The sequence below is a fragment of the Diaphorina citri genome, unplaced genomic scaffold (assembly GCF_000475195.1).
Source record: "Diaphorina citri unplaced genomic scaffold, Diaci psyllid genome assembly version 1.1 scaffold212, whole genome shotgun sequence".
NCBI classification, from domain to species: Eukaryota; Metazoa; Arthropoda; class Insecta; order Hemiptera; family Psyllidae; genus Diaphorina; species Diaphorina citri.
Window position 1 is genome coordinate 243,509 of NW_007377649.1, and position 21,731 is coordinate 265,239.

The 21,731-nt window shown below is 36.7% G+C and overlaps 3 protein-coding genes across 3 annotated transcripts; all 3 read right to left on the reverse strand.

Annotated features, from left to right (window-relative positions):
- Positions 1–3,221: 3,221 nt before the first annotated feature.
- LOC103506064 lies at positions 3,222–10,566 on the reverse strand. The gene is made up of 4 exons (XM_026821218.1): positions 10,502–10,566; positions 7,618–8,183; positions 6,920–7,294; positions 3,222–3,905 (listed from the first exon to the last, which is right to left on the reverse strand). The coding sequence occupies exons 1-4, from the start codon at positions 10,564–10,566 to the stop codon at positions 3,658–3,660; spliced, it is 1,254 nt and encodes a 417-aa protein (XP_026677019.1). The 3' UTR covers positions 3,222–3,657.
- Positions 10,567–14,950: 4,384 nt separating this feature from the next.
- LOC103506076 (C-C chemokine receptor type 1-like) lies at positions 14,951–17,365 on the reverse strand. The gene is made up of 3 exons (XM_026821223.1): positions 16,634–17,365; positions 15,902–16,152; positions 14,951–15,398 (listed from the first exon to the last, which is right to left on the reverse strand). The coding sequence occupies exon 3, from the start codon at positions 15,359–15,361 to the stop codon at positions 14,966–14,968; it is 396 nt and encodes a 131-aa protein (XP_026677024.1). The 5' UTR covers positions 15,362–15,398; positions 15,902–16,152; positions 16,634–17,365; the 3' UTR covers positions 14,951–14,965.
- Positions 17,366–17,758: 393 nt separating this feature from the next.
- On the reverse strand, positions 17,759–21,085 carry LOC103506065 (ADP-ribosylation factor-like protein 3). The gene is made up of 3 exons (XM_008470447.3): positions 20,713–21,085; positions 19,721–20,080; positions 17,759–19,446 (listed from the first exon to the last, which is right to left on the reverse strand). The coding sequence occupies exons 1-3, from the start codon at positions 20,848–20,850 to the stop codon at positions 19,270–19,272; spliced, it is 675 nt and encodes a 224-aa protein (XP_008468669.1). The 5' UTR covers positions 20,851–21,085; the 3' UTR covers positions 17,759–19,269.
- Between the last annotated feature and the right edge of the window lie 646 nt (positions 21,086–21,731).

Sequence of the window (21,731 nt, forward strand, 5' to 3'; positions counted from 1 at the left end):
CATCGGAAGTACATCAATCTTTTTCCTTTTGTCAAAACGCCGAAATTTGCACAACCCCAATCCTTCTTCACATGTTGAGCATTGTCACGTCATCATTCGACACTAAAGGTATTGCTAGACATAACAAAGGGAGGTTGAGGGAGAAAAGTTGGGGGGAGAACAGGGGATCTAACGCACTTCGTTTACATTTTTCCACACAATGGGAAATGTGCCCGTGTTTGTCGTGAGAATTTTCCCACGCAACGCGCCACGCTCACGTGTTTTCTCCCGGGAAAACCGTTCAGTAATCTATTTCATTAGTGTGATGTGTCTCTGGAGTATAATGGATTTCTTTGTGAAATGCTAACAGTTATGTGCACTATAAGTTGTCGTTCTGTGTAACACCAAACGTTTCATTATTAAGGTTTAAATACATACACATATCGTTAAGATAAAGCAATTTTGAAGAAGTTGACTTCAACGGTTCAGCCTAGTTATCTTGTAGGGTAGCGCATCTGCCTTGTAAGATTACAACAACCAAGGACTCCTAGAAGGACTCAAACACTTACCTCCGTGGTTTCAGGTCACACTAACTTGACAGGTCTTGTGAGTGAGTAGAAAAGTCTGCTGTGTGTTGTTTGTACTTAATCCTTGGCATTAACCTCGTCTTTTCCTTCTCGGGCTCTGTGGAAAAAGAATAATACGTGTAAGCTTTTTATCTTGCCGGGGAAACTATTTTCAAAGGGAAAAGAGAAATAAGAAAATGTGGCGATAATAGAAGATAAAAGATTATTATTTTCTAAAGGCAGGAGAAAAAGATGAGAAATATTCGAGAAAAAATTCAATTTGAAATGATTTCACATTGCTCCTTCGCTCTCGTTTTAACGACGTTTGAAACTTTAGTATGGTTATGGGTGGCCCTGTTTTGATAGCTTGGGTCAAGTATCAAGGCCTATCTTGGTCATCCAGGGAATTTTTGTCTAAATCTTAGAGCAAGCATAGAATTTTAAACTCATATGCGAGCATTATTAATAATAGCAGTAGCTTACTGTAAATGGACTCGTTAGTCCTATTTCAGGACCATAGGAAACCCCATGTATTTTGAAAATGACAATTTGTCGTTCTGTGTAACACCAAACGTTTCATTATTAAGGTTTAAATACATACACATATCGTTAAGATAAAGCAATTTTGAAGAAGTTGCCCTCAGCCTTGTTAACTTGTAGGGTAACGCGTCTGCCTTGTAAGATTACAACAACCAAGGACTCCTAGAAGGTCCCAAACTCTTACCTCCGTGGTTTCAGGTCACACTAACTTGACAGGTCTTCTGAGTGAGTAGAAAAGTCTGCTGTGTGTTGTTTGTACTTAATCCTTGGCATTAACCTCGTCTTTTCCTTCTCGAGCTCTGTGGAAAAAGAATAATACGTGTGAGCTTTTTATCTTTCCGGGGAAACTATTTTCAAAGGGAAAAGAGAAATAAGAAGAAGAAAATGTGGCGATAATAGAAGATAAAAGATTATTATTTTCTAAAGGCAGGAGAAAAAAGATGAGAAATATTCGAGAGAAAAAATTCAATTTGAAATGATTTCACATTGCTTTTTTGCTCTCGCTTTTAACGACGTTTGAAACTTTAGTATGGTTATGGGTGGCCCTGCATTGATAGCTTGGGTCAAGTATCAATGAATTAGTCATCCAGGGAATTTTTGTCTAAATCTTAGAGCAAGCCTAGGATTTTAACTTCATACGCGAGCATTATTAATAATAGCAGTAGCTTACTGTAAATGGACTCGTTAGTCCTGTTTCAGGACCATAGGAAACCCCATGTATTTTCAAAATGACAATGTTTTCCACCCTAAAATGATCATCCCTGGGTGCAAATTATTTTGATGTGCCAAGGTTGGACAAAGAAAATGTCATTTTAGAGACTGTTGAGGAAAATAGTTTGAAAGGAAAGGTGGAAATGAAATAGGATGAAAGGAAAGGTGGAAATGAAATAGGGTGGGAAGATAGGAGGGGAGAGGTCACAAGTATTCTATCAAGGAGCATGGGGTTTATCAGTAAAGGTAGGTGAATGAAATTGTTGAATACTACAGGATGGACGAAGAATGTTGAGATTGTTGAGAGGAAATCATAAATAAGTACTAACCGAATTAGATAACTCCCACTCCTCTTCAACTTTGACCAATCTGTAATTATTTCAACAAACACAAAAGGACACAATTAGTTTGCTATACCTAATGCAAATCATGCCACCTCTAGGCACACTAGAAACTAGTACAGTACTTGACAGTACCTAATACTTGCACTTAATATGACAGCAAGAATACGTTTCAATTTGCTGCGAGATAGAAGTAGGTACTTATTTACTTTCCGAGTCCGACAGAGAGTTTATTAATAAATAAATTAATTTGACAGATATTACTTTAAACATTCACACTACTGTAAAGTTTCACTCATTTTTAGCAACCCTGTTGTGAAAAAAGAAACCTAAATTTCTTTTCAAATACCCTGTCGTGTGTGAAAATTCAATTTACTTCCCATACATAAGATCTAAAGCTACTTACCTTTTACCTATAATAAGAAGTGAAGTTACGTTTCAATTTTCACTTGAATTTCTTCCTTACTCCACTCTTGAGACTCGAGCAATTTCTGTGACTTGAGAGAGAGTTCAAATTTGATTTTTCTCTTCTTTCCATTCCTTTTTGTTGCCATCAAGTATATTTCTTCCGAGCTGAGTAAATTGGAGATGCTGAGTGCAGCTAATGGTTTGTGAAATAGATTGTCACCTATGCGATTCTATTGGAAGTGATTTTGTTTTATAAAATTACGTTTCCCATTGGAATTCACACCTCGACAGATAAAGAAATTTTCGTGCATCTTATAAACCTACACAAATATGTGTACCTAGGTTAGATAGGTATATGTACCAATTCCGGTGTCTGTCAGTTAATAATAATTATGTAAAAATAAAATTGGCATTTAGGATCTTCAAAAACAGATCTTTTTATTTTTTTTAATAAATCATTAAACAAAAAAATATAAAATAAATCAATCTTCTTAGAGACTTGATAGGAACAAAAATCTTACAGTAGGTAACATAAAAATTAAAATTTGTACTCTCAGTTTTGGGAAAAATATAAATTTAATAAACAATACCATAAACATAAGCAAAAAATTGAGCTTTTTTAGTTACTCGTGAATTTAACAGTACTTTGCACTTATTTCAGCGTTGTTTCTCTTTCTTTCATCAACGTTACCTACTCTTTGGTAAATCCTTTCTAAAAAGTATAAAAACAAAATATGAAGATCACATGTAAATGCAAGGCTATTGCAACTTTACATCATCAACTGCCCATTGACAATATTAACTATAAACACCACAAAGACTGCTCCGATTTTCAGGAATTTATGGCCACAACTAATACACACGCTAGAGTAAAATACTGAGGGACCTCGTCAGCCAGAGCCAAAGAATAACCAATAATAAACAAAACAAAAAATCAAAATAAGTAAATGGGTATCTGAAATCAAAATGAAGAAACCACGGAAAAATATCAATAAAAGAAAGGTATATGAAAACAAAACAAAGAAATCATGGAAAAATCAAAGAAAACTCACCGCCTCGTTCATGAACACAAAAGGGGAAGGAAACTCACATGGCGATCACTAGATCAAACCTCACGTAAACCTCACACCATTGAACAAGTGTTCGACATACTCCAAGTGCAGATTCTCAGTCTCCTGGGTGACTTCAAATTCAAACTGGGACGCTCCGGCACTTCTGTCGATGCCCCGAATGACATAACCATCGTCCCCCAGCACCTCGACGTATTTCTTGATGTTGTACTCCACAGGCAGGTTGGCCTTCTTGCATTTGTTCCTGTAGGCCAGGTAGTCCAGCATGAACGCGAATCCAATGTAGATACCTGAGAAAAGAATATAGATAACGTAAATTACAGAGATTCCCGTATATGCTGAAGATCCTGAGCCTTCAGTTTATAGAGGGGAGGCATTTCAGAGCCGCTTACTACTTAAATGCTTGTCACAAATATCGTTGCCCAATTACTACACTAGATAAATTTTATAACTTGAATTAGACTCGAACCACCAACCTTCAGATCCAAAGTAAAACGCGTTAACCACTGCGCCACTGAGATTTGTCACTTACTACTATGTATTACTATGGACAAGCTGAGTATCAAATAATGTCAAGGATAATAAAAATAAACTTTATAATTTGACTGGGATTCAAACTCACAACCTCCTCACCGGAGGCAGATTTCCGCGGACATTTCAAACTCACGATTCCCAAACTCGGTGTAGAAGGTGAAGAAATAGCGAGGTCCCCAGCCATCCTTATCATCAATGCCGAACACATAGGAGGTGTTAATCCCGGACTCGTGATCGGTGAAGCCCATGATAGACTGTTTCTGTTTCATTTTGTTTACGGAAAACTTTACTTTTTTACCCTTTACTTATGCGTCGTTTTTCAGCCTTTGCTGTGTCGTTCCGTCCGATGAGTTGCCTTTGGAATGAGATGTACCTAACCATAAAATTATATTTCAATAAGGAATTAGGAATTTTCTAAAATTTTCACTTTTGAAAATTCTCTAATGATTTCTCCTGAAGGAGACATAGAAATTCACTTCTGATTATTTTCTTCGTACAAGTGCCCCTTCCAACTGTGACATAAAATGGGTCAAATGAAATATCACCTAGTTATTTGGTCATTTACTTATTTCAAAATTTTCGCTTGGTCGCTTAGTCATTTACTATTTTCAAATTTTTGCCAATTGGTATAGGTACTCATGCCATTTGCACGGTTTTCTATCCCAATCCGCTCAGTGGGACAGAAGATAACTCGCATTATTACTCATTTTATACAACTCGGAAGAAAAATAAATTATAATGAGCTGCAAAACATCAGGAAACTCTGTCTTGTGTTTGACAACCTTTGTGACGAGACTAACGATTCTGAATAAGTTGTCATTAGTCGTTCTTGGAACACGATAAACTCTTCTGCATATAATATCTACTTCTATTTGTACTTCTTTCTCATTCGATGTAAAATAGGTAACTACCTACTTTGTTGAGAAAATGAAAAATAAAAGGAGAAAGGGTAGAGAGAGTCAGGCAGTCAGGATAGAGAGAAGGGGAAGAAAAAGGACGTGAGACAAAATCATTGGACTCCATTTTTCGACAGTACCAAAACAACAGTTAGAAAAAGACACACAATAGATTCCAGAGATAGAACATTTGGAATAAGTTTCAAGTTGAAACTTTTGGGGTTGTTGAGAAAATGAAAAATAAAAGGAGAAAGGGTAGAGAGAGTCAGGCAGTCAGGATAGAGAGAAGGGGAAGAAAAAGGACGTGAGACACAATCATTGGACTGCATTTTCCGACAGTACCAAAAAAACAGTTAGAAAAAGACACACCATAGATTCCAGAGATAGAACATTTGGAACAAGTTTCAAGTTGAAACTTTTGGGGTTGTAAGTGTAGACAGAAAGAAGGACGGACCAAATGGGAGAGACACAAGTAGACAGGGGGATATATCCAAAATTGCGCGCTGGCACGCATACATTTCCAAGCATACCAATACACAATACATTGTCATTAGAGAGGATACATTTTGCGTGGGAATTTTCATTGGGCTGTAGCGCTTTACATTCCGATACTTGGCCCGGACCCGGACAGCGCAACTCTCAAGTAAAAGGTTAAGCCGTCCCCTTTTTTCAGCCCGAAAGAAAGCTCAACCCTCAGTGAAGCTGTGCTAGAGACAAGAATTGCGTCTCTCTGTGAGCTTCTTTTATTTCGTAATTGGAAAATTTTAGCTTTTTTGTCAGGAATTTTTTTGTTGGAAGGGAAGGAAAAGATATTGTTCCTTCGCGACGCGAATATTTATGACATTAAAATCAAATTTTGATTACAATTAATTAGGTTTGTCCTGCTGGGATTTAAACGGCAGCCCTTCGGTTACGTATCTACTACTTTAGCATTAACACACTGCTATAACTAGGATCTCAAATTTAAAGCTAGTTAAGCTTCGTAAAAAAAATTATGGTCATCTGTATTGTTCCTTCGCGACGCGAATATTTATGACATTAAAATCAAATTTTGATTACAATTAATTAGGTTTGTCCTGCTGGGATTTAAACGGCGGCCCTTCGGTTACGTATCTACTGCTTTAGCATTAACACACTGCTATAACTAGGATCTCAAATTTAAAGCTAGTTAAGCTTCGTAAAAATTTTTATGGTCATTACAGAGACATCTGCACAAAATGTAAAAAGAGGAGAGAGCAATTTGAGAAAATATCAATTTGGCAATGGAAAAATAATTTGATAAAGAGCATTTCGGTTCCAGATTTTTCGTTGAAAATTATGACTAGAGACGAGCAACGAACCATGTAGAGATAATAAAGTGAACCATAGACCAGGGATAGAGGGGTGATGAATAATTGAGCACTCCGTGATTAGGACATAGAAGATGATAATTTAATAATCAATGGTCAAATATACCATTGCCATCGGACATTACAGCCTAATCCTCTTTCTTTTTATTTTAGACATATTTCTCTTCCATAAATATGAAGGGCACAGGTCCTTATACAGTATACCACAACTATACAAACGTCTAAAAAGTCCAGGAATAACCTACAAAGCTGCTTTCAAAAGCTTCTCACAAGTCCCATTCAAAGAGAAAAAAGCGACAAAACAGATGCAAAAGTATTTAGGGTTAAAACACCACACACTAATACTGTTGATATCCAAAGCCAACCCATCCCATTCTGAGATCATTCACAGTTCACGAAACAGAAGGGATGGTGTCTTCAGGGACAACACAAACCCCAGAGCTTTGAAACTTTGCACGAAAATCTCCGTGGAAGACACGAACTTGGAAAGTTCCCACACATTTCCCTCCTCACCATCATACATACCGTAAGCGCCAGGTTCGCTGAACAGCTTCCTCATCGCGTCATTCGTCTGCGTTATCTTGAACTGAAGGGCGAAGAAGTTATACCCATCCCCGACCAGCTGTACAATCCGCTGACTAATTTCCGCCACTTTCTTATGCTGAATTCCGCTCAGGTCAATATGAACCGCCAGGGCGGACCGGATGCCGAAATTCCGCAGAGCATTGTGAAGGTGAATACACGCGAAGAACCGCTTCTTGGACATTTCCGTCATGGAAGGGGAGTGGAACACGATTTTGAGACCGTACACACAAATGCTGTCCTTGTGTTCTTCGGCATAACTGAGCGTGTCGCGCCAGTATTTACCTTTGAGTAGAACGTCTTCTACTAGTCGAGATCCTGAGGGAAATGGGACGTAACATAGTGGGTGAATTGTTGAGAAAAGCACAGGTTTTGATAGCAAACCTTAAGTAAATAATATTTTCGGTAATTATGTAGGTAGGTACCTACTTGGGTTATAAATATGACATATGTAGGTATCGTTAAGATTTAACCAACTGTTCTACATAGGATCTCTCTCCATTCTCGGTATGTGGCTAATCAAGTGCCTAGGTAGACTGTTATGCGATACCACATGATCAATAAATTGATCACATAGCATTGTTTCCAATCTTTTGCTTGAGCCTACTTAATAGGAATTAGCAATCCACCCATAAACTTACCATCTAGCTTATCAAAAGCGTGTTGCTGAGCGGCATACACCTTGGCAATATTGACCAGACAGGCCGCTCCTGCTGTGTTCAAACTCTCTTGTGATTCTCGCACATTATTATTCCTGTCCATCTGAATACCTCCCAAGATGGCCGCTATTTCCTCCTCCGAAATGAACGATCGTTTCTGGACTCCCATCTTATCCAGTCCTCCTGGCTTCGTTTGAGATCGGGATTCCATCCCAGGCGGTCCAGACTTTTTCTGAGGTTGAAATTCGAACCCAGATTTCGCTAAAGGTCGGGAACTATCAGGTGCTTTCGTCTGAGATCGGAAAGTATCGGGTCCTTGTTTCACCTGAGTTCGTGCATTTTCCGGCCCGGCTTTGGCTTGAGATGACACATTTTCCTCACCAGCCCGACCCGGTGGGTTCACTTTCTTAGCGTTCTGATCTTTCTGGACGGGCGCTGGTTTGTTTTGGTTACTTTTCTGGACAGGTTTCACCGGCTGGTTTTTATTCGTGGCCTTTCTTAGCGTTCTGATCTTTCTGGACGGGCGCTGGTTTGTTTTGGTTACTTTTCTGGACAGGTTTCACCGGCTGGTTTTTATTCGTAGGTTGATTTTGAGTTGGTTTGGATCCTGAGGCCTTTGATCGTCCTCCTCCTTTGAGGGAGGACCAAGATGATTTGCTCGCCATGCTTGAATGACTGGAGAAAAAATTTAAAGCACAAAGAGTGTTGAAAAGAAAAAGTCTCAAACAGCCTCAAATGAAACAGTTAGGTAAACCAAAGAACAATAAAATAATACCTAATTACCTATCTATCAATAATGTCAAAAACATCAGATCAGACAATAATAGAAAGCTTCTCCCTCCCTTTTGCCTCATTAGTGTTGCAAACAAAAAAAAAAAATAACAAGTGAGGAAAAGATAAGAGATAATGAGAGGAGGTAGGGAAGGGGAGATACAAAGGCTGTGGTGAAAACAATAGGGAGGATATCTATCAATAATGTCAAAAACATCAGATCAGACAATAATAGAAAGCTTCTCCCTCCCTTTTGCCTCATTAGTGTTGCAAACAAAAAATAACAAGTGAGGAAAAGATAAGAGATAATGAGAGGAGGTAGGGAAGGGGAGATACAAAGGCTGTGGTGAAAACAATGGGGAGGAAACAAGAAAAGTACAAGATGAGAAAATGTGGTCAGGACAAGCATAAAGGATTTTCAGTGTTAAAAATTCCAATCAAGCTCTTGAGAAAGAATAGATGATGGACAAATAGGTTAAACTGTGTACCTAAAAATAGATGTACCTACCCTACAACTCATTACTAGGTACTATCTTAAAACAGAATAAGTATGTGCATACTTACATATGTAATTATGTAGGTAATGTAAGTTTTACTGAGCTATAGAATTTGCATGACTATTATCAGTAAGAAAGCACTACGTACAATTTGATGTTGGGTGTAATTTAATATGAACTAGTATAGATTAGATATACCTACTTACACCTAGTTAAATGATGACAAGAGCATCATAATTCATAATATTTTCAAACCTGTATGTAGATTTTCTCTGAACCACCCAGAAACTCTAAACTTTCATGCTAGCTATATTTCTCCTCGCCATGTAAAGAAAAAGGTGGGGAACATCAGCAACAAGTTGAAGAGAGAGAGAAAATTTATATTGAATAGCTCCCCACCCCTAATCTTTTCTCAAGAGATTTCATATGTAATCTTGGAGACTCCTTTCATATTATCAAGGGTCAATGCAGCAATTTTCTAAGGAAATTTTGATTATTTTTGCTTTGGACAAGAATTGAAAATGTCTTAATTCAAAGCTGAGCTTTGTGGCATTTTGTATAAGGATAAGAGAGGTGGATAAGGCACGAGAGTTAAGATTCGGATGACTTATAAATGATTGTATTATCATGGGAGAGATGGAGCATATCTAACTTTTAACCTCTAGCCTCTAGTATATACTGGTAGATTACACAGCAACCAATTTACTATAGGAATCATGGGGACCAACAACAGGCCAATTTTTTTTTTTTTTTTTTTTTTTTTTTTTTTTTTTTCAACAAATACCTACATGTTTTGTATGACATTTCCTCTGTGATATTGCATTATAAATTTTGTACTGTAACATGTAAATTTATTACTGAAAAAATATTCCCCTGGGTAGTAAAAATACCTAGGTAGGTACATGTTAATTAGAACAAGATTAGGTCAACAACATGAGAAGTCTTCTCATGACAATCTGTACACAATGAACGTAAGAGTTCCCAATGGATCCCTGAAATTAAGCAACATTGGTTGTGGTTAGTATCTGAGTGACTGGGCAGTGCAGCTGGTTTATCCCAGCCCCACTCAAACTGGGTGAGATTAATGGTAGGTAACTTGAGGCCAAATGGAGGGTAAAAACCCCAATGTAAGAAGGCCTCAGTTGTTAAAAGCAATGTTAAACCCCTCTTTAAATTCCAATCAGATAAACAGGTGTAATGTTGGCTTCTCTGCAAGCACAATAAGTAGCCAGGGTAGAGCAAAGAAAGTCAAATATGTAGCTGGGTACTTACCAATGAGTTTCAGGACCTTGAATGTGGTGGAATTCTCTCTAAACTGACGGAAAAAAACAACTTCAAAGACTTGGAGTTTTCAGAAAATAATGAGTAAAGAACGACAAAAAACAAGAAACTTTCTTTGTTTCAAATCTTTTTAGACTTTCGTTCCTTGAGCAACTTCAAAGACTTGGAGTTTTCAGAAAATAATGAGTAAAGAACGACAAAAAACAAGAAACTTTCTTTGTTTCAAATCTTTTTAGACATTTAGACTTTCGTTCCTTGAACTGTTTACTTTTTATTTAGAAAACGTTTTTGTCTTGTCAGGTTTTGACAAAGCTAACCTCACTTCTTTCACGCGTAGTGATAAACTATTAGTTGGCGTCTGTCCCAGCAGAGCGCAGCACATGATTGACTTCCGAATCGCGTCTTATTAGAGCGAAAATATTAATGAATTTTATGTCACAAGACTCACGAGGACTACCTACCTACTGGAACACCCTGTTTTTATACTAGAACAATAACGCTAATTGTACTCCCACAATACGTATAGCATTGGCAAGCCCTAATTTAACACTGAGGTCATCTAATCCACAGGTCAGAAACTCGAAACCCGAACTGAATAAGGGAGAAGGAGAGAAACAGGGAGGGAGAGAGAGAGAGAGGAGATAGACACAGACAGAGAGGAAAGAAAACAGCGGACAGAAAGAATAGAAATGGCCGTCTCATGCCTCATGTCTCATTGCTATAAGTTTTCTTCTCACATCAACAACGAGAAACAGACACTTCTTCCAACATGAAAATCCCTGCTTCCCATTGAGATATTGCCCTCCAAGTATTTCCACCATTAGGAAAATTATTCCCATAGTTAATATTATTCCCACAATGAGGATGTACAATGGCTTAAATCGTCTTAAAGCAAGTCATTCAAAATAGTCCTGTACATGTAGGTACCTAATTTCAGAGGCGCGAGATCACTCAGCACACTTCATTACGCCGGAATTTAGTCATTGAGACATCATAAAGCGACCATATTAATTAAGATGTTCTGAGTGCCCTACACCGCTCTAGGTATCTTTATAGACATAATAATTACACGTCCTGGGCACTCTATTTCTCCCTAGAAATAGAGTCCGTAATTGTACTTCCTAAAGAGTTAATTGCGAACGAAGGAGATCACACTCCCCAGGAGCTGAGTTTTCCAGAAAGTCACTCAAATTTTGCAGGCAGTTTCGATTATTTTTTTAGATCAAAAGTGTCCAGGTCCGAGGATCGACAAATGTACGATTCACCCGTTATTCAGGGCCAAAGTTTTCAAAAAGCTCGAAAGAGTTCACTTCTCTGAGGATTTTAGTTTACGCTCCAAGAAGTCCACACTGTACAGAAAGAACCGGATATAGTCGACTTACAAGCTGACATCAAAGGGGAGAGAAAAACGAAGGAAGGGAAAAAACTTGAAGTAGATATGCCAATAGTAATACCCCGAATTCCCGAAGATGGATATTGTTCTTGCGCCAAAAAGGTCTAACAAAGAGGAAAAATCAATGAAACTTGAATGGACCAACAACTATGAGAAGACTAATTGGAACTTGGCCTGACGCATTGATGCGCGCTGAAAACTGTACCAACAATATCATTCTACAGTCTCATATTGAAAAGCTGCACTTTAGATTTCTGTGAAAGGGGAAATGCAATAAAAACTGCAAATGCAGGTCTTTAATTCGTTTCCGAAAACCAATGAGCTGATTGTTTTCGAGACCCAAGTTTATCAGACAACAATCGAACTCCTCTGTTCAAAAAGTGTAATAATTTTATACAAAGGTTTATTAGTTTTATTATACAAAGGTACAAAAAGCTCGATTGTTGTCTCAAAAGGCTCCTTTGAATTAGCCGCTCGGCCGCTCTAATTAGTTATGTATGTACCTAATTACTATACTTAACCAAATTTTTAAGGGGTTTGATAGAGTGACCTGTAACTGCTAGGGTCTTATTGTCCCGAAATCGAAGAGAGAAGGAAGACAAGATAGGAGCAAGCCAGCCGTTCCGAGAGCGAACATTATCCGTTCAGGATAAAATCCGCCCCGGGTGGGAATCGAATCCGTGGCCTAGCGCTTACAAGGCAGACGCGCTACCAACAAAGCTCTAGGCTGGCAAAAAATGTACATCGAATGAGTACAAATTTCCAGTCTCGTCCACTACATCTCGACTATACAAGGCTTTTGATCCAGTTGTGTTAATTACACAAGTCATATTGTGCACAATCATTGAGACGTGACCTACGGCTAATTGTATACTATGTGACGATGAGTGCATATTTTCAGGGTGTTGCTTTCGTCATTAGATCATTTATTGGACACAGACCACAAGCGTCTAATGTAGCAGTTGTTTCATTGCTACGACATAAGAAAGACGCGGTGACGTGAAACACTCATCTTGAAAAAATGAAATAAAAAAAAAAGCCCAGGTCCAACTCAAACGACGAGTTTCCGATTTCTGATTACTTCTCACTTGTTGTTTTTAACAATCCTATTCAAAAGTTGATCACTCCTAGGAGACCATCCTGTGGAACACCCTGTTTTCATACTAAAACAATAACGCTAATTGTACTCCCACAATACGTATAGCATTGGCAAGCCCTAATTTAACACTGAGCACTGAGGTCATCTAATCCACAGGTCAGAAACTCGAAACCCGAACTGAAGAAGGGAGAAGGAGAGAAAAGAAACAGGGAGAGAGAGAGAGAGAGAGAGAGAGAGAGAGAGAGAGAGAGAGGATATAGACACAGACAGAGAGGAGAAAAAGAAAACAACGGACAGAAAGAACAGAAATGGCGTCTTCATTGCTATAAGTTTTCTTGTCAGCAAACGAAGAAGGGCTTAGGACCAAATTGCTCTAATTGAGGGGATTCCTGACTTTTAGCTTTCGCAGATAAAAAAAAAAAAATCTTTAATCTGCCATTAAAACTCGGCGAAAGAAAAAGCCGCTAAAACAACATCAACAACGAGAAACAGACACTTCTTCCAACATGAAAATCCCTGCTTCCCATTGAGATATTCCCCTCCAAGTATTTCCACCATTAGGCAAATTATTCCCATAGTTAATATTATTCCCACAATGAGGATGTACAACGGCTTAAATCGTCTTAAAGCAAGTCATTCAAAATAGTCCTGTACATGTAGGTACCTAATTTCAGAGGCGAGAGATCACTCAGCACACTTCATTACGCCGGCATTTAGTCATTGAGACATCATAAAGCGACCATATTAATTAAGATGTTCTGAGTACCCTACACCGCTCTAGGTATCTGAATAGATATAATAATTAACACGTCCACTCTATTTCTCCCTAGAGTCCCTAGACTGTAATTGTACTTCCTAAAGAGTCAATTGTGAAGGAATGTGACACTTAAAAAGGCCCAAAGATCACGCTCCTCAGGAGCTGAGTTTTCCAGAAAGTCACTCAAATTTTGCAGGCAGTTTCGATTATTTTTTTAGATTAAAAGTGTCCAGGTCCGAGGATCGACAAATGTACGGTTCACCCGTTATTCAAGACCAAAGTTTTCAAAAAGCTCGAAAGAGTTCACTTCTCTGAGGATTTTAGTTTACGCTCCAAGAAGTCCACACTGTACAGAAAGAACTGGATATATATATATAGTCGACTTACAAGCCGACATCAAAGGGGAGAGAGAAAAACGAAGGAAGGGAAAAAACTTGAAGTAGATATGCAAATAGTAAAACCCCGAATTCCCGAAGATGGATATTGTTGTTGCGCCAAAAAGGTCTAACAAAGAGGAAAAATCAATGAAACTTGAATGGAATACTCTAATTGCTAATTAGTTCTCTCAAATCAAGACCATGTTCTGACGACATGACATTCCTGTCATAACAAAATCCAACCTGGCCGATGGCCGTGACAATTTAGGTGTGAAATTAGGTAACGAGAGGACAATAAGCCTGAATTCACGGACTATTATTGTTTACAAATTTCGTCTATTTTTCTGAACCTGAAAACAGTGCTTCAGGTACCTAAGGAGCGGACAACAACAGGCCTTAATTCGCTAACCTGGATCCGCGAACTAAATATTATTAATTGATTACAAATTACGTCTATTTTTCTGAAATTGAAAACTGAATTATTAAATTTTCCTTAGATGGAAATAAAACAAAGTATAAAGTTCTAAAGCATCCCATCTCCTCTAGCTCAAGATGTCATCTAGGTAGGTCCAATGCAACCAGCTTCTGCTTTACTGATGTCATACAGTAGATTGTTTACTCATTGTGGTTACCGTAGGTACTGCACCTACAAAATCTCGTCTTATATCAGAAACACTTACAAAATTTTCCACTAATCTAAACGTTCGCGACCACTTGGCATCAGGTAGGTTCTGATATCATGAAGATGAGTCATTTCCAACAGTCACTTTTCAAGAGAGAGAAAAAAAAAACATGTATTTCAGTATGTACGTAAGTAGGGAAAATCTGCCCAAGGACGAAAACAAAGCAAATATTGGACCAAGTAGTATGATTAGCCCTTATCTTGAACATGATATACTCATTAAGTAAGATCCATGTTAAAAGAGCAAGCTAAGCTAACTCACAGAAAGAAGTTGGCTTTCCTAGAACCCCTCAAACAATGTTTAGGTTTGATTACCTTAAACAACAACTAGTAAGCTACCTACCTATGTATTTCCTATTATTAATTTATTATTCTGTAATCAAGTACCTAGAGATTATCACAGCTCTGAACACATCTGTAAAGCAATATTTTCAAAATAGATTTAAATTAAAGTAAAGCAATACGAGTATCTTTCACAATACAAAAGTAAGGCAATATCTTACCTGAGAGTAAGGCATGATCTTGCAGAGTACATCCCCCAGGGGCCACTGCGGTGATACGCGGGCATACATAATGCCAGGAATACTCAGACAAAACAAAATGTCCGCTGCCGTCAGGTTGAGCAGGAAATAGTTGGTGACGGTTTGCAGCGCAGGATACCACATAACGGTGATAAGGACAAACAAGTTAGCTCCCATGGACAGAATGAAAATGATGCTGAGGAGGCAGATTTCCGCGGACATTTCAAACTCACGATTCCCAAACTCGGTGTAGAAGGTGAAGAAATAGCGAGGTCCCCAGCCATCCTTGTCATCAATGCCGAACACATAGGAGGTGTTAATCCCGGACTCGTGATCGGTGAAGCCCATGATAGACTCGAGGTCAAAGCGGCACTATGAATATTATCTGTGGAAGAAAAAGATACAAAGGCTTTCACAATCCCAACAACATCGATGGTTGGGTAATTGCTAGCCTTACAATATAATGTTTTTTTTAGGGAAGTTTTAAGGAAAAAACAGGTATAGATACTGACTACAGATAGAGTTCTTATTGCAAACTTCCTGGATAATACAGCTAGGATAATCCAAAAAATTCAAACGTCTAGATAGGATAATTAAAACAGCTAGGACACTGCAAACAACCATCTTTAGAAAGTGTATGAGATGAAATGATGGCGTCGGATGATTAATGTGGAGACTCAATAGCCATATTTCCCCAATGGGGAATACCCGTTAACACAATCTACAGGATTACCTATATCAGAGCAAGGATGACATATTAGTTATGTAACTATGCACCTACATAATTCTAACTAAAAGACTTAATTATCACTAAATATCAAGAGAGAAAGAAGAAACTGTCACCCAGCTAGAATATTACCATCACGCTTATTTAATAAGAAGGCTTACCTCAATATTAGGGATAAGAATTTCTTTGTGAGACAGCTGAGGCATTTTTTGCTCTTTAGACGCTGATGGATCAAATCGTGGAGGTGTTGGAAAAATTTTTTGAGCAGCTAAAACACACTTCATCAACACTCTTACTTCTTGAAAGTAAATGCCTATAATGAAGACCCTTTTGGTCTTTTATTTCGTTAGTGGTCTTTTATTTCGTTATAGTGTACGTACAAAACGAGGAATAATATACTAAATGTAGATAGCTAATTAGAATAAATTATTTATCAGAATTTGACAAGACTCACTTGATAATATCGTTTAAAATTTACCAAAATTAAAAGTAGTTGAATTGGACAGGTGGGGTGGATTATGACTATAAAATTGTAATATTCACGCGCGGTTAATTAAGTGCGAGATTCAACATTTCCTCCAAATTTAAAATTGTTAGGTGTCTAATTTTATTTCACTTTAAATAAATTCAATAGGTATCTGAAGGTTTATTTTATTTTATTTTATTCGGTAAAATTAAATCAAATGAATGAAAATTCTGATCGGCGGGATAGATCGACAAACAAACGGAATCGCGAGAAAGTACACAAAGAAATCAATTATGAATTATCACCTATTGAAATGATTATTGATATCGACGGGACGTTCAATATTATCAAATGAAAAAAAAAAAAAATCTGCAGAAAATGACACGAGAGGCGAGGAATGTGCCAAGTGGTTTCAAAACAAGCTTACTCTTTCACAAAAGAAACATTCGAAGTAAAAAAATGTACGATAACTATCATTAGGAGAAGTCCTAGCAGCAGCAACAAGTGGCTCGGAATGACTGCACGAATTAGATCCATATGATTCTTTTACTACACGATTAGTAATGCGTAAAGTTATAGCGAATGGCATGAAATCATATTATACAATTATACATACATAACTATACAATTTATACATTGTGATGGAATGTGTTACTTGTACGTCCAGAGTGATGATTCATAGGGATCTATTGTTTATATGTTCGGAGCTACTAATTGAACTCCATGCTAATTATTTGCAGTCATCATTTACTCTCAAAAGTTTTATTTGGTGACGACAAAAGTATTTGAAAGTAACATAATTAATATGAATATTCAAGTTCCGTCGTATTTTGTATTTTTTGTTGAAACTTTTACTTAGGAAGTTATTCTTTTTTCATTTTTGAAGAATTTATATTCTTGCAAACTTCTCGAGTTTCCACATACGATGTTTACAAACGATTTTTAAAACATTACCTACAAATCTTTTTGTTTACAAACATGTGAAAAAGGTAGATAATTATTATTATTATTAAAATACTTGATAGTAGGCTACTAGGTAATAGGTAAGTAGTGATATGACTTTAGTACCCAAGTTTTGTGCAGTGCCTATTGTAGATACAGGGGTTCCGAGGTTGTTAAAATACAATTTTGAAATATATTCGAATTTTTAACCATCCTTCAAACAAGATCTAATGTTCCGCGAAAAAAGGAGATTGTTAAAATACAATTTTGAAATATATTCGAATTTTTAACCATCCTTCAAACAAGATCTAATGTTCCGCGAAAAAAGGAGATTTTTTTTAAATAATGGTTAAAATTTATTTGAAAAATTAAAATTTTAACAAAAAGAAAATGAATTTCCAAGAAAACAATTCAGATCAACTATCTCCATCCTTTTATGGGCTAAATTTTTAGCTAAGGAATACTGAAATCTATGTATTTCAATCATTTGCAGGATATGTTTATGCTATGGTATTTGTCAAAAATACCATTCTTCTTTTGGTTGGATACGTGTAATCTTCAGGGGATTGTCAAATCAGGGAGACGTTTCTTCAGCAATCTGAATTCTTTTGTTGGAAATCACAGTATGGAATAAAAATATTAAATTACAATATTGGTAAATTACAAAAATGCACAGATAAAAAAATTGAAAGTTCTTTCAATAAGTTGACACCGTATTTCTTAACAATGTGATAGGTACCTCATGGTTTGTATTCATAAACAACAGCAGAAAACTACAGAACAGTGGAGTTGAGAGTTAATTTTGAATACAGCTTATTTAGACTTGAAAAGTGAAAACCATTTATTGGAAGAACTTACAAGCCAACCGAAGAGAAAAATGACGTGAACAAAAGTTGGGCTTTCCCTGCCCTTATTTGCCTCCATTGTAATATCCTAATATTATTTATTAGGTACCTCTTATTAAGGTTTTATAACAAGTATACCTATATCACATAATATATGGAGTTCTGGTTTAGGATTAACCAAGTCGTCAACACACATATTTATTAATCATGTTTTGTTTTGATTATAAACACAGACATTTTTTTTTTTTTTTTTTTTTTTTTATCAATCTAGATTTTATATTATCTTGATCAAAGACATTTTGTATGAGGCAAAAAACATGAAAATATAATAAGAAAAAATGTGGAACCAATTTGCTTCATATGTTATGTTATTCATTTAAGGGAAATGAAATAGATCCACCTACAAAGTAAGAGAGAAAAGGGTGATGTATGCAATGCCAAATTTTGGGGTTTAAATGATAACAATTAAAAATTAACACATACAATACATAATATAAACGTAATAATTATTATAACAAAAGCAATGAAAAGTAACAAAAATAAACTCCAGTATTTTACATCTATCTAGCACTAGGAAGATACAAGTACTAGGTTAAGTATTTGCTGATTGTATTACTTTGATTTAGTTTTCCTTGGTTTAGATTTATAGCCATATTTATAAACAAAGAAAGACATTCTTAAAGCATAACTTTGGTCTCAAGTACAAGTTAGCACATTTTTATATTCTTCTTAAAAAAAAAAAAAAAAACTTAACAAAACCTTGAGTTCAAAAAGGTTAAATCATTTAAGCTTTTAACATCTACATACATTCTACATATTATGTTGATATGATTCAAATTTAATAGAGGTAAAGCTATATATCTATCTTTATGACAGCCCATCTTTTTTGCTAGGATTTCAACCAGCTTTAGAAAATTCTGAGGCTAAATAGGTACACCCTGAAATATGTCCCTAGCAGAACATAATGGGGTTCCATAACCCAGTTGGCATAATTGAAATAATAATAATAATCTATCTTTTTTTTTCAAACTAAAGACATTTACAATATTTAGGAAACAGTCAATCACTGAAACTATCTTTCCCAATGCACATCTTTGATTTTGAAGATACTTGTACCACTGTACAGTAAGCATTATCAATGAGGAGAAACACACACTAAGCATAAGGATGTGTTTTCTCATTTGTGCTTCAAGACATACTTGGGTAACAATTGAAATTCCTTCTGAGCCAGGTCACAGCATAGGTTGCATAACACTTCAACAGATAAACATACACTTCACACCTGACTCAATGCATACATTGCTTGTTCTGCTTCCACAACAGACACATGCAAGTGATGCAAGTTGGAGGGAGCCTGGGTAGCAATCAGTTTGATACGATGCTGCCGAGATGATATGCTGCTTAGATCCAAGGCCACTCCTACTTCTTCTGCAGATAATGCTCCTGGCACATCCTGTGTGGGTTAGAGAAACAAAGTAATAGAATCACAAAATTTAATAGATGTTGATTAGAAAAGTTATCTTGAATATCAAGCAAAAAATAGAGACATTAAAGCAATGATACCTATTAACCTCAAGAGACAGATGAACTTAGCTTTTAAACAGTTTGAGTTAAAGGACCAAAGTTTTATGGATGTGTCAACAGATCAATTGATGATTATTTATTTTTAATTTAATAAACCTTTCCTTTACAAAACCCTGCCTAATCTGGCATGTTCTTTTCTTTACCTGTTTGTTAGCAATGACAAGGATTGGTACAGTGGAAAGCCTCTGGTCTCCAAGTAGATTCTTTAACTCCATGGCAGCCACTGGAAGTTTGGATGGGTCAGCCGAATCCACAACAAACACTAGCAAATCTGTGTCTTCAAAGTAGGTATTCCAAAATCTCCGCACATTTTCTTGGCCTCCCAGCTCAAAAATGTTCAGGGTATATTCTCCTTTCTGCAGGATGGTAATGTTGAAACCCTCGGTAGGTTTCAAGTTATGAGATAGGCTGGTATTTCCTGAGGAAATTTGTTTGATTAATGTACTCTTGCCTGAATTGTCCAACCCCAAAATCAGAATCTTCCTCTGGAAAATATCATCCACCTGCAAAAACAAAATGATGTCAGATAAGCACATTGAAATTATAAAGGAATTCAAAATTTAATGGTAAACAAAATTGATTGTTTTATTTAGCATCACACTCTTTGGCAAACTATCAATGGACAGAGGGTTAAAATGTGCACAGCACTATAGGTTCAGAGGATAAGTAATTTTGGTAAGTGAGACAGCCCTTTTAAACCACTAAGAACTTATTGGGCATGTCCCAGATGATAGCTCTTGATATACTTTTGGGCAAAAGCTTGAAATCTTGACAGCTCTTGCACTAAAAGTAACTATGGAGAGAGTGCAAAAATAGGTAGGGTACAGAATTCCAACTGAAGTTGAATAAATTAAGCCAAACTTGTAAGATTGCCATTGGGTAGAGTGAGCTTATCAAGTATGTCACTTACTAACTACTACATAGCACTTCAACAGCCTTGATAATCGGTGCCTACAATCTGTCATCTATTTCAACCTGTTTTTACCTTTGACACCTCCTCGAATCCTTCATCTTCAGGTGTGGACTGACGTCTCTTTAGCTTATCAAGTATGTCACTTACTAACTACTACATAGCACTTCAACAGCCTTGATAATCGGTGCCTACAATCTGTCATCTATTTCAACTTGTTTTTACCTTTGACACCTCCTCGAATCCTTCATCTTCAGGTGTGGACTGACGTCTCTTCTTCCAATATTGATAAGTTGCATAGGTGCACACACTGGCTATGATACCTGAGCTAGCTATCATCAGCAACTTGATCTTGGAGCTCATTTTGGGACACCTTGCACTTCAGGCTGAGGAATCATTCAAGTTGGTTTGATCGGCACTAATCAATTTTTAGAAGGAAGCACACAATCACACATACGAAGCACACATAAATTCCAAGATACACCCTAAAGTTCGGCTTACTTTCAAGCTTTCACAAAAGTTCAGACTTCAGTTTTTCAAAAGGCAGACTTTTCACTTTCTTCAAATTTCAACTTTTTTTTTTCAACATCAACAAAAGAACAAAAATCGATTCGATATATAGATATCGATAGTTGTGTTCAGTTATCGATAGGTGATGTTCGATGGTTTGGGATTTTTTTTTTTTATCTGATAGGTAAAGGTAAGTACTTACTTCTGTGAAAGTAAAAGAAGGTAAGTGATTTTTCAATATTAAATTACGTACTTACCTATTGAGTACCTACAATTTGTTTTAAATGAAAATTTAAATTACTTTTGATTTCCGTTAAGTTGATCGTGTAAATGCGGCTTGCGCGGTCGCAATCGAGAATCGAATATTGATAACGATTCACCGAAGTTATCGATATTTTTGTTGTTTATTTTTTTACTCCCTCATTTTGTTGCAGATAACGATTCACCGAAGTTATCGATATTTTTGTTGTTTATTTTTTTGCTCCCTCATTTTGTTGCAGAAGCTTTCATAAATCATGTGTGGCCTTGGTTTCTTTTTTTTTTTTTTTTTTTTTTTTTAAAGAGGAAAGGCAGAGCCAACAGGGAGCAATTTAATACCTATCTACCCACGGATATGGAGCCAACAAGACTAATGGAAGGCATAACCGTATCTGAAGCCCACTAGGAGGGAACCAACTGGGAATGTGAAAATTTGAAAAACTAACCATAATTTTACGAGCTTAAAAACCTTCAGG